This window comes from Plecotus auritus (assembly GCF_963455305.1).
Source record: "Plecotus auritus genome assembly, chromosome: 9".
NCBI lineage: Eukaryota > Metazoa > Chordata > Mammalia > Chiroptera > Vespertilionidae > Plecotus > Plecotus auritus.
In genome coordinates, this window is record NC_137783.1 from 9982308 (window position 1) to 9997338 (window position 15031).

General features: G+C 48.7%; 1 protein-coding gene across 18 annotated transcripts in view; it reads left to right on the top strand.

Annotated features, from left to right (window-relative positions):
• ABLIM1 (actin binding LIM protein 1) overlaps positions 1–15031 on the top strand; it is a 251352-nt gene that overhangs the window by 199142 nt on the left and 37179 nt on the right. For 10 of the 18 annotated variants that reach the window (XM_080687353.1, XM_080687339.1, XM_080687350.1 and 7 more), the window contains 2 exons: positions 609–696; positions 4893–4951. In XM_080687353.1, coding sequence (XP_080543479.1) covers positions 609–696; positions 4893–4951 — 147 coding nt within the window. Of the gene's footprint in view, positions 1–608; positions 697–4892; positions 4952–7229; positions 7314–15031 lie in introns of all 18 variants that reach the window. The other 8 variants (XM_080687337.1, XM_080687348.1, XM_080687351.1 and 5 more) reach the window with 1 other exon arrangement.

Here is a 15031-nt window from a genome sequence, read left to right on the forward strand (position 1 = left end):
GCCTGTGGATAACGCAGAGCCACTGCAGTAGAGTGCCTTCTTCAGAAAGCAATATTAGATTTTGGCAAGAGATTGTTGTAAGCAGCGTAGACGAGAATGTGGGCTCCTTCTGAGATAAAAGCAGTAGATGATGTCTTTTACTGTGGTTTTTCTCATCCAGATGTAAGCTGGGTAGGTTTTATTACTTCCAGACTGGTTAGCTAAGAAAGCAAGAACCTGCTAATAGGATCCTTTCTTTTTATTGCTTTAACGTTTTTTGCGATGGGTTTTTTTGGGGAGAGATTGGGGTGGGCGTGGCCTCAGCTCGGGCATGTGGTATGTAACGGCCATCGTCCAGGAGAGCCCAAGGCAAGAGAGAGCTGGAAGCCAGAAACCCCACGAGGCAAGGCGGCCCCATCATGACAAGCACAAGAAGCTGGTCTCCGAGCCCCTCCCAGTTCCAATGGCGTCGGCTTCAGCTGCTAGGGCTGTTGGTGTAGGAGGTTAGATCAGTTGGAGGATTGTTTTTCCTGCCTCCACATTCTCTCTCCCCGCAAACCCCCAAGTGCAGAAAAGAGGCTGGGGGCAGTGACCCGCAGACTGAATGTCCTCTCCCTCTTCTCTTACAGGCAGGTGACAAACATTACCACCCCAGCTGTGCACGATGCAGCAGATGCAACCAGATGTTCACAGAAGGAGAGGAAATGTATCTTCAAGGTGAGGTGCCCTCGAACCCCGGAAGTTCTCCCCTCCCGGGGAAAGAAAACGGTGCTGTGTGTTTTTAGAGAAGGAGGCATTTCATTCGCTGCAAGGTTACCCAGATCCAAAAGGAATGTGGCCAAAAGTTACCTCATTGCTTAGTATTCACCAGCTAAGCCATTGACAGACAGCCTCTGGGGCTGTTAACAAACGAATGTGTTGCTGCTGCAATGAATGAGCAGGCCTGGGTGTTGGATGCCGTGCATGTTAGGCAAGAGTGCAGGTCACTCCACCGCCTCCCAGCCCTCTCCAGGAACACGACTGGGAAACAAAAGACCCAAGGAAGAGAGAAAACAGTTCGAGAAATGCTGCTCATGGACGACTACCTTGTCCTTTCCCTTCTCACTGCCTTGCCAGAAAGGTTTGAGGCCTCCCAGGCTGCTGTTATCCCAGCGTCCAGGGAGAAGGACATGTCATATTTGGTGAATTGCATCACAGATGTATTTCATCCCATTAAGATGACATAGCTCTTCGATTGAAGGAGAATGGAGAGAACACACCCAAAGCCCCTGAAGGAGAAATTGAGACGTTGCTGGTGGGATCACCAGGGAGCCATTCGATTTTTACTTTTTTTTATTAAGAATGACTTTGAGAGATGATCCCAGTGTACGACTATCTAAAATTTTTATCTAAAATTCTGAAGCTTCGCGGAGGGGCTGGAGGGGAAGGTTTTCTGCCAGGCGAACAGTCCCGTCTGTGCGAGCAGTTCACTATTTTTAGCTGTAAAAGAGTCATTAACTAGACAAGGGCTTATCAGTAAAATTAGCAAGAACCCTAAGAGCTATCGCTCGTTCCGTGTTGGTAATTACTGGGTCTCATCTGCTTCTCAATATCATTTTTTCATGTCCCTTTGCACCAAACTCTGCATTTTTTAAGTTTTCTTTTTATTGTTGAGAGTATTATAGATGTTCGCCATTTCCCTCCCTCTTTCTCCCCCCTCCACGGGCTCCTGCCCTGCCCCAGGCCTTCACCGCACCGTTGTCTGTGTCCATGGGTGATGTATATACGTTCTTTGGTTAATCCCTCCCTGCGTTGGTCAGTCTGTTCCATGCTTCCATGTCTCCGGACTTATTTGTTCATCAGTTTATTTTGTTCGTTAGATTCCACAGATGAGTGAGGTCATTCTGTGAACTTTAATGAGTGGTTTCCTTTGCTCTTGGTTTTTTTATGCCACCCAGACAGGTCTGCAGAAATTGCTCCGGAATAGTAAAGCAAAGCTTAGGCTATTCTTCCTTTAAAAACGCCACCTATGTGAGATATTAACAACCCAAACATCCTCTTAGCTGTGGGATGATGACTCTGAAAAAGTCTGCCTAAAAAAAAAATAAAAAAATAAAATCACTGAATATTAAAGGGCCCGATAAAGACAAGTGACAAGAACCCAGATCCATGGACTCATCTGGGCTTCGTATGACACGTTTCCCGGGGACACGCTGCACATCTGCAGGTGCCACTGCGTTTTCAGAACGGAGCAGATTTATTTCCACTTGGCCTCCGGGCTTCGTTGTGGGTTTTAGTGTGTCAGTTACAGCACTCAAAACAAAGACTCGAGTGAGTGTGACCCCCGTGTCTGCTGGGAACCGAGACTAGAGCTCTGGGCGCAGCGCTGGGCCTGGAAGCTGCATAGACGGAGCTGAATAGATGTGCGCAAGTACAGCACACCCACGCCACAGGCAAGCAGCTATCTGCCCAGATGGGCTGCGTTCAGAATTCCAGGGATTGTTGTCCATCTCTTCGTGGGCCGGTGCTCTTTGCTTGCCTCTCGGCACATCCTTGAAGCATGAGCAGGTTCATCTTCCCGGGCATCTGATGTTCTCTCTGTGTCACGTTCCTATGTGCCTGGCCTCTGGGGCACAATGGGACACTGTGCAAGCCCGGGGTTCTGGCCAAGGACTCCTGATCAACAGACCTTCACAGCGAATGTGCTCCTGGACCCGGCCCTGACCCCGTGGCCCTTGGCTGTCCACATTAGGAGGGTTTCCTGTGCTTTGTAGGCAGCCTTGGAGTAAATGTTGGTGCTGAAGGGACTGTGGTTGTTGTTTGTTTGATCTTCTATTTCTTCTACTACTACTACTATTTCTTCTTCTACTACTATTATTTCTTCCTCCTTCTCCCCCTCCTCCTCCTCTTCCTCCTCCTCCTCTGTTGGTTGTTTGTTTGGTCTTCTTTTTCTTCTACTACTACTACTATTTCTTCTTCTTCTACTACTACTACTACTACTATTTCTTCCTCCTCCTCCTCCTCCTCTGGTTGTTGTTTGTTTGGTCTTCTTCTACTACTACTATTCTTCTTCCTCCTCCTCCTCTTCCTCCTCCTCCTCCTCCTCCTCCTCCTCCTCCTCCTCCTCCTCCTCCTTCTTCGGTCTTCTTCTACTACTACTATTCTCCTCCTTCTCCTCCTCCTCCTCCTCCTCCTCCTCCTCCTCCTCCTCTGGTTGTTGTTTGTTTGATCTTCTTATACTACTACTATTCTTCTTCTCCTCCTCCTCCTCCTCTTCCTTCTCCCTCTTCCTCCTCCTCCTCCTCCTCCTCCTTCTTCTCCTTCTTCATTTTTTTTCCCGGCCCTGGGTTAAGCAAGATAGAAATGATTGTTAAATATTGATTAAAGTATTATTCTGATGTGCAATATATTTCCCTTGTCATTCATTGACCACTATTTTAGCTCAGTGGCATAAAATAATTCAGGAAGTAGGTTAATTTGGTGTCTCTTCAAGTACAAACAGATTGCTGTTTAAAGAGATAAAGATTTCCATAACGAAATGTAGATAGCCTTGTATTCATAGAGACTCTTATTACATACGGGTATATATCAGTTACTGCCTTCAATTTAGCAACTCTATTTGCTTGAATCTTTTTAAGTGCTCCTTCTGGTTCTCCCACCCATCCCCACATTTGAACATGTCCTTATGTGTAGGTCTTGGCCATAATTTATAAAGGACATATACATCTGGGCATACAAAATCATACATGCAGGCTTGGATTTTTACAAGGTAACAGCTTCCTATGAGATATACGTGTTTTGCTTAGTTCTGGGGCCATCCTTAAAAATATTTGTGCCCCAGGAAAGGGAGACATTGACCCAGAAACAGAAAATGACACGTAAGTAATAGCTTCCCTAGTTTAACAGTCAATATATTTTTTCAGTTAGTTAAAAGTTTGGAAGATGAAGGGAACTTTTGGATTTGTAACGTAACTGTCCGCCTTTCTACTCATTGGTCCGATATCCCAGTATCTGGGTAGATGACTACGTGTATGTAGGCGACCTGGTTGGACTTCATTCCCCTCATCTAAACTGCTGGTTGTTCTGATGTTATATAAACATGCTGATGGCTTCTATTTCTGAAAATAAATGCAGCCTGCAGTAAGCACACAGACAGTACTTTTAAAGGATAATAATATGGTCAGGGAAAAAACACACTCAGTCAAGAACTACATATCCCTTGCAGGAAAACACTTATGCCCAGCTCATCATCTCGGCGGTCAAGAATTATGACCTCGCCAGCCGGTGTGGCTCAGTGGTTAAACACTGACCTATGAACCAAGAGGCCACTATTTGTTCAATTCCAGGTCAGGGCACATGCCCAGGTTATGGGCTCGACCCCCGGTGTGGGGGTTGCAGGAGGCAGCTGATCGTTATTTCTCTCTCATTGATGTTTCTATCTCTCTATCCCTCTCCCTGCCTCTCTCTAAAATCAATGAAAACTTTTTTTTTTAAAGGAATCTTGAGCCCTAACCGGTTTGGCTCAGTGGATAGAGCGTCGGCCTGCGGACTCAAGGGTCCCAGGTTCGATTCCGGTCAAGGGCATGTACCCTGGTTGCGGACACATCCCCAGTAGGGGGTGTGCAAGAGGCAGCTGATCAATGCTTCGCTCTCATCGATGTTTCTAACTCTCTATCTCTCTCCCTTCCTCTCTGTAAAAAATCAATAAAATATATTAAAAAATAAATAAATAAAGGAATCTTGACTTTTATCAGGCAAGCTCCAACCAAGTGAGGGAAATTCACCCGGCGTTTGGATTGGTCCTGGTTCCCGTGGCACAGGCCCCAGCCCTCCCCTGTGCTGGGAGCGGGGGAATGAGCCCTTTGTACAAGTTCTGACAGAACCGGGCTCTGTCCTCTTTCCCCTGCTCTTAGCGGTGCCTTGTGTCTTTCCAGGTTCTACCGTTTGGCATCCCGACTGTAAGCAGTCCACCAAGGCGGAGGAGAAGCTGCGGGTAAGGAGATCCCTCGAGATGGGTGGTGGCAGGTGCATTGGCAAACCACGGGTTCCCTCGTGGCCGATTCTTGGGGCTGGAATGTGGGTGAAGTCACGTGGCGGTGAGGTTTTTCCTCCACGGCAGACCAAGCTGGAAGGACTTTGGCCAGGGAAGGAGGTCCCCCCCCACCTTACAGTGACTGTGTGTGTTTTGTTCCAAAGGCTTGTGCTGGACCAAGGAAGCCTTGCCTCACTAGTCAGGTTCTTAGCAAAGCGTTCAAGGGAAACCTCAAACCATGCAGATGTGAAGAAAAATGATTCATGACGTCCTAGTTCCGACAGGGGGCGACCTCCTTGCCGGACGTCTTTATACTTAGTCCATAACGCAGCGCTCCAGCCCAGACGCCGCATCCAGGGCTCAGCTCTCGGTCCATCTGACTAGCCTCTCACCTCCAGACTCACCCGGGAGCCTTCATCTCTCAACGCTGATGGTTTGGGGAAGTAATGGCGAGTCCAGGCGTGTCCGTGCGGACATGTGTGCTGGGTGGCTTTAGAACTTAACTCTCACATAGCGTCAAAGTGTTCTGGTGACTGTCCTAGACCATCCAGCACACGGACCCTCTTTATCTCTCTCTTCCAAAGCCCGCTGGTCTCAGTCCATCTCAGAGTGCCACCAGGGGATACAATTTTATTTGTTTCTGAAGCAAAGGGTCTACACAGCTGTAAGGTCATTGTCGGGATCTGTATCCTGCTCAGGCGCCCCCGGTTTTTCACCTGAGCAATAATCAGATGGGATCCAGACCCCAGTCCCTCCACTTAGCTAACTGAGTGGTGCCCGTGGAAAAGCTGGCGTTGGACTGTGATCCACATGGTGTCTCAGAGAAGAGAATGGACTGCATTGATTTTGAAGGCCAGGCTAGAGGGTGGTCTCATTTCTCCACAATCTGCCGTTAACAGGCATGAGAAGCTGTGTGTGTAACCCCAGGAGGAGCACACTTTAAGGGGAGGGGGGGAAAAGCCACTTTTTCTCAGAATAATTGAGTAAAGATAAGACAAACTGAAAAATAATTGGCCCCCGTATCAGGGCGGTTTGGGTTTCTATAGTGTCAACTTGAGCACATGTGTAGCCCTCACTGCTGCCTGTGTTTGGGCTACAGATCCTGGGATCTTTGAGGAACCACGATGCTTTGGCAACGGGGTATCTTTATAAACTACTAGAATGTTAAAGATGGTGCTTATTGTCACTTTTATCATAAAAACGTAAAATTCACAACACAGCTTGGGGATCCTGCCCAGAAACCACCCAAGTAGCCAGTGGTTTGCACTGTCTTTTGAACAATCCTTTTTATTTCACCCCTGTGAAGTCTGTGGGAGACAAGAATGCTAATGAGGCCAGACTGCATGGAGTGGGGTCTTTTCCCTTGAAGGAAAAGGCTAACACCACCTTGAGTTTGCAGCTGGTGTTACTAAAATGATTTTTTTTTAAATCAGCGCTTTTAATTGCATCTTGATGGGACTCTCTGGATAAGCTTAGGAAAACAACTAGTGACTGCTTCCACCCATTCTAGCCAGCGGGGGGGGGGGGGGGTCGTGTTTTTCCTTCATTTCTTGAAGCTTACCAGAGAATTCCAAAGCTCCTCCCCTAAAGCCAACATTTACCACTTGCGAGGCCAGGGCCGCCCTCGGCTCATTCACCTTTGGGACGTCAGCAGTGAGGAGAATGACGTACCTCCAAGGGGAAGCGGTCCGAGGGGCCCCGAGTGGGGTACGTGCCGACGTGGCGTGACTCACGGGGGAGCTGGTGTTTGAATGAGGGAATACATTGTGCTCTCCGAAGGGTGTGTCTGAGATCACAAATCTCGAGCTCAGATTTCCAGGCCTTTTCCCCGGGTGTCACATGAGCGCGGTTACCATAGCAAAAGGAAAATGTTTTACGAGTCTTTCAGCAGCACCACTGAGTGAGCCACATTCTTGATATTGGAAAACTCACAGGGGGTGTTTGTGACAACAGATTCTTAAAGGGACATCTCTCAACGGCTTCACTGGCTTCTTCCACTTCATATGGGATGTTTAGGCCAAAATAAATGGGGGTGGAACGTAGGCAACTATACTGCGTCTTGGAGACTAGTTAATATGCTTCAAACACAGGCCCCACACAGACACATTCACACACGTCCACTAAGCGATGACCCTTGGCATTTACTGTCAAATCTGTTTTCCCCAGGGTGTTTTTATAGTGTTTCTGAATTGAGTTCATGTCTCTGTTCATTCTTCCTTTGTTTCCTGTTTCACGGCAGCCGCCAAACACTCGGCATTCTCCCTCCGATTTCTTTTACCCCAAAAGTCTGATCCGACGCACAGGACGGTCTCCGTCGCTGCAGGTTGGCACTGTGTGTGGGCCAGGCTTCTGCCGCTCTCCCCCCCTCCCCGCCCCCCGTGCTGCTTCTCCCACGTAACCGCCCGGGTCCCCCGCTTTCTCTCACCCCACAGAGCGCATTTCACATCTGACTCTGGCTGTCTTCTTCTCTGGTCGGCGTTCTCCTGTAGAGCAGTGGCTACGGCATTGTCTTGATGAAAGCAGACACCTTAGAAGCTACCCTTGTGCTCACATGTTCACATGTTTGTTCGTTGAACAAATAGTTTGCCAAGCACCCAGGCATAGTGTGGCAGGATGCTATGGACGTAGACTAGTAGGGAAGAGCTGACAGATAGGTAAATGATCATAGAAACATGTCACAGGAAGTGGATCGCATCGATCCAGGCATGTCAGATGAGCAAAAGGGTGCCAGGGGGCACTTCCTCGAGGCTGGACGAGACCAGGGGTACCCCGAAGGGAACAGCGAAAGCATGGTGCTGGGAATAGGCTTGGGTAGGGAGTGGTTTGGCTCAAGAAAGAGGTAGTGAAGTAGGAGAAGAAACAAATGAGACCAGGCACCTATTTTTCAAAGGCTAAGAGATTTACATGCACTCTCATCCACTCTTTCAGAGAAGGCCTGTGTGAGAGCCATCCTTATTCCCATTTTACAGGTGGAGAGACTGAGGCCTTTCGTAGTTAAAGTAACTTCCCGAGAGTTACCCCACTGATGAGTGGAAGAGCTGGGATTGGAACCCATAAGTCATGTTCTTTCCACTATTGCACCAGGGGAGAGAGAGAAAAGCTGGGAAGACAGAAAGAGGGGCGCATTAAATGCTGGCTAAGTCTGGTGGCAGCATGACCTGCCGGGGTCCCCCAGAAGCAGGGAGCATGCTCAGCCAGCTCCACAGAGGAGCAGTGAGGCAGGAGATGGGGTTCCCAGCACAGATGCGACCATCGTTCGCGTCTCTGAGAATCAGTTGAAACCTTGGCCTGTTGAATGACAAAGGAACCTTCCACAGCCCACCTTTGTGCGGAAGAAGCCGATCCGTGGCTGCCAGCAGCGCCAGATTGCAGGGCCGCTCCCACCTGGGCTCTGCCGGCGCCTCTGCCCTGGGCCTGCCAGACCCGCACTCAGGAGGAGAAGGGTTTCGGTTTAAACGTCTCCTTGGAATGATCTGAAACACAGTTAGATGTATCAAGTTCTAAAGGGGAAGGAAATCTTTCAGACATCAACCCCCTAAGCTGCTTCATCGGCAGAATGGAGCCGGCCCCCAGCTGCGCAGGCCATCAGCAGGGCTCCCGCAGACTCCAGGCCTCGGGGTGTTGCATTGGCCCACGATGCTGGGTGCCGCTCCAGCTTGGGCTTGTCATGTGACTTCCATTCTGTCCTAACGCTTCAGCTCCAGCGGTGGGGTTCTCCCATAAAGTGGAATTAGAGTCTCGTGAGCCAAAGATCGAACCCACTGTGAATGAGAGCTGCTCAGAATTAGTGGCTTTTTCAATCATTTTGGGGTGTCTTCCCCCCAATAGGATACTTTATAACTCAAAGAGTGTTCTATTTTACCAGCCTAAGGCTACAGCCAGGTGATGCCTCTTCATGACTTGGAGGGAAAGCCCACCATCAAGTGTGAAGTATTTGGGTTTGCACCAGACAGACCCTCACATTTAAGAGATGCAGAGCATCGCGAGAAGTGGTGGGTCAGAGAGAGAGAGAGAGAGATCTGTCTTGAGTAACTTCTCTCTTCCTATCCTGCTATTCAAAGGGGACACCGGATCCCCGTTATCCGGCCGTAAATATCAAGTCACCTGTGGCTCCTTCCCAGAAAGCTGTAGACAGTTTGGGACCTGGCAGAGAAAACAGGCCTTTGGCCGGGGTCCCCTCCACCCAGTGCCACTGAAGAGCTGTGTGCGAAGAGCAAACTGGGTCTATAGGTCAAACTCAGTTCTGAGCGTTGGCACTTCCTGTGCCATTCATTGTAGACAAAGCTCAGGATGTTCCCGGGACCACATTTGGAATAACTCAAGCGAGACACTTGCTTTCATTCTAAAAGTAGGCTTCTCTGCTGTGGCTTTGGAGTCTAGAGCATGAAAGGGCTGCCGTACAAACTGGATGTGAGAGTTTTGTTTCTTTTGAAGCTAACATTCACCTGTTATGACATACGCTCTTACAAACCTGTAACACAGGGGTGGGCAAAGGTAGGGTTACAGTTCTCAGTATGCAAAACAGAGTTTATTCTGGTATTATTATTTATCACTGTATTATTTTCCATACCAACAACTGTAAACCTGCATTTGCCCACCCCTGTATACAAAATACCATGTGTATATTTTATATATATATATATATATATATATATATGTATATATATATATATATATTTAATCCGCACCCAAGTTTATGTTTTACTGATTATTTTAGAGAAAGGGCAGGGAGAAATGAGAGAGAGAGAGAGAAGTATCAATGTATGAGAGAAACATCGATCGGTAGCGTACCCTCCTGTATGTGCCCCCACTGCGGATCGAACCATAGCCTAGGCATGTGTCCTGACTGGGAATCCAACTAGCAGTCCTTCGGTGCATGGGACGATGCTCCAACCAACTGAGCCACACAGGCCAGGGCTCATGTGTATATTTTTTTAAAGGAGCTCATTAGGGCCTTATGTATGTCTACAACAAGGAAATCCCATTATGGATTTTTGTTTTATTAAGGTCGCTACAATACACGCTGCGTTATTCCCAGCTTTCGCCCTGTTCGAATGTTTTATTCTTGTTGGTCTTTACAATCCATCAGGATGTATAGGTATCACGATGGATGCTGGAAAGACAGTGAGGCCTCCTGGCCATGGTGAAGGCTGATGGCATCTGTGAAACTCTCCGGAGAAGGGGCGTTGTGCCCCTTGGCCCCTCCTTCTTCCTCTCAAACACAAATTCCTGTTTCCAAAGTAGTTGGTTTCACCCTTTCCGGGTAGTCAGCGTTGCAGGTTTTAAAAGTATTCCTTCTTCTGCAGCTACCACCACCTTGTCTAGTGAACGTCAACAAAAACCCCAGGCAGGTACTGTCAGCCTCAGCGGCACTTTGCAAGGTGTCAGTCACCTTCTGGCAGTAGCTGTCCCGTAGGTGCTCATGAGATCTGTCCCCTCTGGTTGCCAGCTGCCTGTAGTTTCTCCCCTCCTTACAGCATGGCTTTGGGTGAATGCAAAGTAGATAAAGTAGTTGTTGCATCCTGCTCCTGCTGAGTGGGGAGGGCAGGGGGCAGTGAGGGGCCTGCCAGCCCTCGCCTTCTGAGACTGGACGAGGCGTGCGTGGTGGCCATAACCGAAAGTAAATGGAAAATGTCGTTTCTCTGCTCACTCGCCAGGCAGAGCTCTGGTAAGTTTGTTTGTTTGTTTAATGGTCAATATTTGAAGGATGACAAGAGCTGGAGTCAAAACATATGTCTTCAGTGTAATTTTCTGTCTGTGACTCTGCCTTCTGAATGGTAGGACAGATGGACAACGTCAACGCATAGGGGGGAATCAGCTGAAAGGTGGTTAGAGGGCTTTTTTTTTTTTTTTTACACAAAGATTTCATACAGAAAACAGAAAGATGTGCATTTCCAAGCATCTGCTGTTAGTGATCAAATGCCACCTTTTCTCTTTCCCCCTGAAATGAACTACTTAGTCTACTGGTAAGACCTCTCTTTGTTGGTGGGGTTTTTGTTTGTTTGTTTTGAGGAAAATAAAGTCTTTATTGAAATCAAAAGTGAGTGCTTGACGCTTTGCTAAGGAAATAAATGTAGGTCATACAGGTCCCTTCTTCACCAGCGATTGAGTGAGGACCGCCCATACAACTAGAAGGATCTTATGTTGCCAAATACGATGAAATGATTTGGCTAATCTTATTGGGAAAATACTTGGAGAGGCCACAGCCATTCATAATCTTTTCTATATCTGTATGCCTTCTCCACCCTCCCCTCACCCCCCAGCCCCCCCTCCCCGTGCCCCTTTTCTGTTTCTGTTTCATTTTTTCTTCTTTTGGCCAAAGAACTGAATTTTCCCAGCTGTGCTTTCAAGTTGTTTTTTTCTGCAAAGCTGAAGGAAAGGTGCTTAAAGAAAAGCTAGTAAATGGCCTATGCCTTCAACAGCTCCGTCACAGTCCTTGTTTCCTGTCTCTGTAGCACGGAAGTGGGCATGCCATAGGGGAGAAATATTTGACATTATCTTCATTTATAATATAGGCAAGAGAGTCATTTTGTTCGTCATAACTTTCACAGAGGATTCCAGAAGCAAAGGCTGTTGGCCCAGTGGGTTGCTGCATTTAGTAACTTCTGGGACTCCGTGGTTAGCCTGGATAGCTGAGTGGGTTGAAATAGTAACTCAGGTTAAATAATTGTGCACAAGGATCATCTGCAGAAATGCAGATCATCAGTAAACTTTTGTCACAGCCCAATGGGGTGACGTAGAGTTAAGTTAGTGATGAAGAAGGGATTTTAAAGAAGGAAAGCATGTCAGTAGCTTGTGCTTTTGAGGTTGACAGGAGTTTCCGTTTGAGTAGATCTGAGTGGCTCTGTTGGGAGACAGCTCTGGGCCTTGTGTGATGATGTTTGATGGATAGAGACCCTCACACAGCAAGTTTTGTGTTAATTAGAAGGAAAAATACAGCAAGAAGAGGAAAAGGGGTTCTTTGAACAATAAACAAGATGTTTATTTAAAATTCAACATATTAAAGTTCTAAATCTTTAGAATCAAAGTGTAAAATTCCAAATATTGAAGATTGAAATGCTAAGATAATAGTTCCATTTTTCAAAGTACTTTTATTGTCGTCCTAAGGGAGAGACCTCTAACCTCCGCTGATAGAGCAAACACACTTTGGGGGCCACGAGGGTGTGTGACAAAAAGCAGCGATCCCGCGTGCGCTTCAAAGCGCAGGTCAAAGGGCAGCCAGCCGAGCAGTGTCCTGGCAGATGAGACAGGCCCGGGCAAGGTCACTGGTCATTGCCAGATGCTCAGAAGGGCGTTAATTACTGGCGCCGAGACCTAGGCAGGACGCCACTGCCTTGGGAGGATCCAGAATCGCCTCCTATGGGGCTTCTCAAGAAGGGAAGGACATTTGTCAGCTCCAGGTGAGACCTCTGCCCCATGGCCTGCGATAAGTTACTTAACATCTCTGAGTTCTGATGGCGCCACCTACGTGTGGCAGCTGTGGAGAGCTCTAGGGAAGTCTAGTCTATGCAGCTCACGTTCTAAAGGACAGTCTTCTCTTGAGCAGAACAGAGTCAGCGCCGTCCTTCATGTTTCAGATTAACTGGCTAAGAAATCCAGTCTAACATCACGTGTCTGGGAAGTGCTGGGCCCTTGCCGTGTGCCAGGCAAGATGCTTGAGCTTTAGATGTACTGTCTCATTCATCCCTGTGAAGTGGGGGCTGTTAGTACCCTCCCCTCCATTCTATAAATGGGGATGTTGAAGCCCAAGGAAGTGAGAGGAGAGAGCGGGGGGCGGGGGGAAAGAAAACTTCATGTAATGTCACACAACCAATAGAGGCAGTATTTTGAACCAGCCTTTTCACCTCGCTATGTTACAGGATGCAGAGTTGTGTTTTATACCATTAGTTTATTTTAGACAGGAAAACAGAGAAGGGCTATTGTACGAAAACAGGCAAGTGAGACTGTAGTCCACCCATAAACAAGATGCCTGCGGAAGTGACTGTCCCAGGAAGGTCATTCTCTCTGTGCTGGGTGGGGTAGGAACCCCACACTGGGGGATCGGAATGAAGCAGAAGCAAACAGTGGTGAGTGCAAGGAAAGACATAGCCGTGCGGAATCCCCAAGAGACTTGAGCGTTTCTCAAACACCGCTGAGGAGTCTGACGACGCACAGAGCCGTGCAATGACCTCTAGGAAGAGCCCGTGCACCGGTGGATGTGGTGAACATTGACTTGACCTTGAAAACTATCTGATTCTAAAACCCTAAAATATTTCCTTTGGAATCAGAGACTCTTGGGCAGGGGTATACAGATTGGAAGTGATTCTGATCTGAATACCAGTAAAGAATCAAATGAGACAATAAAAATTCAGGTTGGTGGATAACTCTTAAACCCTTTAACCCAACAATAGACGAGTAAATGAACCAGGTAGATGCTTCTGAGAATGCTGACGTCACTCACTGGACCATCTTATCCCGCGAAGGAGGAAGGCCGAGAGAGACCGAGCGGAAACAGGCTGGTTCGGCCACGGGGCCTCTCCTCCTCCAGGGAAGAGAGCATTAGAGACCCTCCGATGTGCGCTCGTGTTCTCCAGCTGCGTTCCTGTGAGCACGCGCAGGGCAGGAGAGAACAAAACACTGCGGGGCCAGCCCAGGTGCATTGTTACAGCAAAGGCAGAACGTATCCCTGACCCACATTTGGCAAAAAGTCAGGATGAGTAACATGGGAGAGACCCCGAGGCTCCGTGTTCACGTGGTTCTTCACACGGTGTCCTAGATGCTGTTCATGAAAACAGGCCTTTGTCATAGCAACGCCAGTAACTGAGGACATCTGACTGTCCTGCAACCTCCCCTGCCCCACCCCAGCACAGCCAGCCAGTGTGAGGTTCCTACCCCACCCAGCACAGCCAGCCAGTGTGGGGTTCTTACCCCACCCAGCACAGCCAGCCAGTGTGGGGTTCCTACCCCACCCAGCACAGCCAGCCAGTGTGGGGTTCTTACCCCACCCAGCACAGCCAGCCAGTGTGGGGTTCCTACCCCACCCAGCTCAGCCAGCCAGGGTGGGGTTCCTACCCCACCCAGCACAGAGAGCCAGTGTGGGGTTCCTACCCCACCCAGCACAGAGAGCCAGGGTGGGGTTCCTACCCCACCCAGCACAGAGAGCTAGAGCAGGGTTCTCACCCCACCCCAGCATGGGGAGCTAGTGGCAATAAAAGTATTTTCAATTTGCAGGTACTTTTCTGCTACTTGATCTCGATATCTTTCTTTATTTCCACCTCATCTGTCCCATAGCTGTGTCGATGGGAAATATTAGTAAATGGTTCCAGTTACCTGATGCTATGGGGAGAATTTTAGTGCAGGATGAAGAGCTTGGGCTCTGTCCCCCGGGTGCAGATCCTGACACTTGCCTGCCTGTGGCTTGGAGCATGCACCCTTTTTCCCCATCTGTAGAGTAAGCAACCGACCTCACGGGGCTATTGAATGGATTAAATGAGACCAGCCTGGGAGGGGCCTGCCACACAGTAAGTGGGCAGTAAGTATTAGCTGCTGTTAGCATCCTCGTGCTGTTCCTTAAGAGGTTTCACTTTGACATTGGGTTTGGCCAATAGTAGCTCCTGGTCACTGGATGCTAAGAACAGCCTGTGGCTCATTCGTGCCCCGCAGGGTGCGCATTCGCTCAGCTTTACCAAGGCCGGCGTCTCTTCTCTATGGAGCGCTGGCCTTGGTGGCACTTCTGTGTGTTGATCAGGAAATGGATCAAGGAAACGGACTTTCCAGTGATGTTATTATGTGAGTCCTTTCTTTCCCAATATACTCAGGTTGGGCATTTTCTCATATTGCGACATGCCTATGGCTGGAAAATTGTTACTAGAAGGAAAGGGCTTACACGAGGCAGGCCTTGGGGGAGGGGCAGACGCCCTGGGCCTGGCACAGGCCCACCTGTGCTGGGTGTGAGTCCCCACCCCCACCCGCCCGCGGGTCTCAGAGACCAGAGACCTGGCTGAGCCGATGGGTGCTTTCTGTCAGAGTGAGTCCGGTCACTGCCGGCCTCGGGTGGGCCCG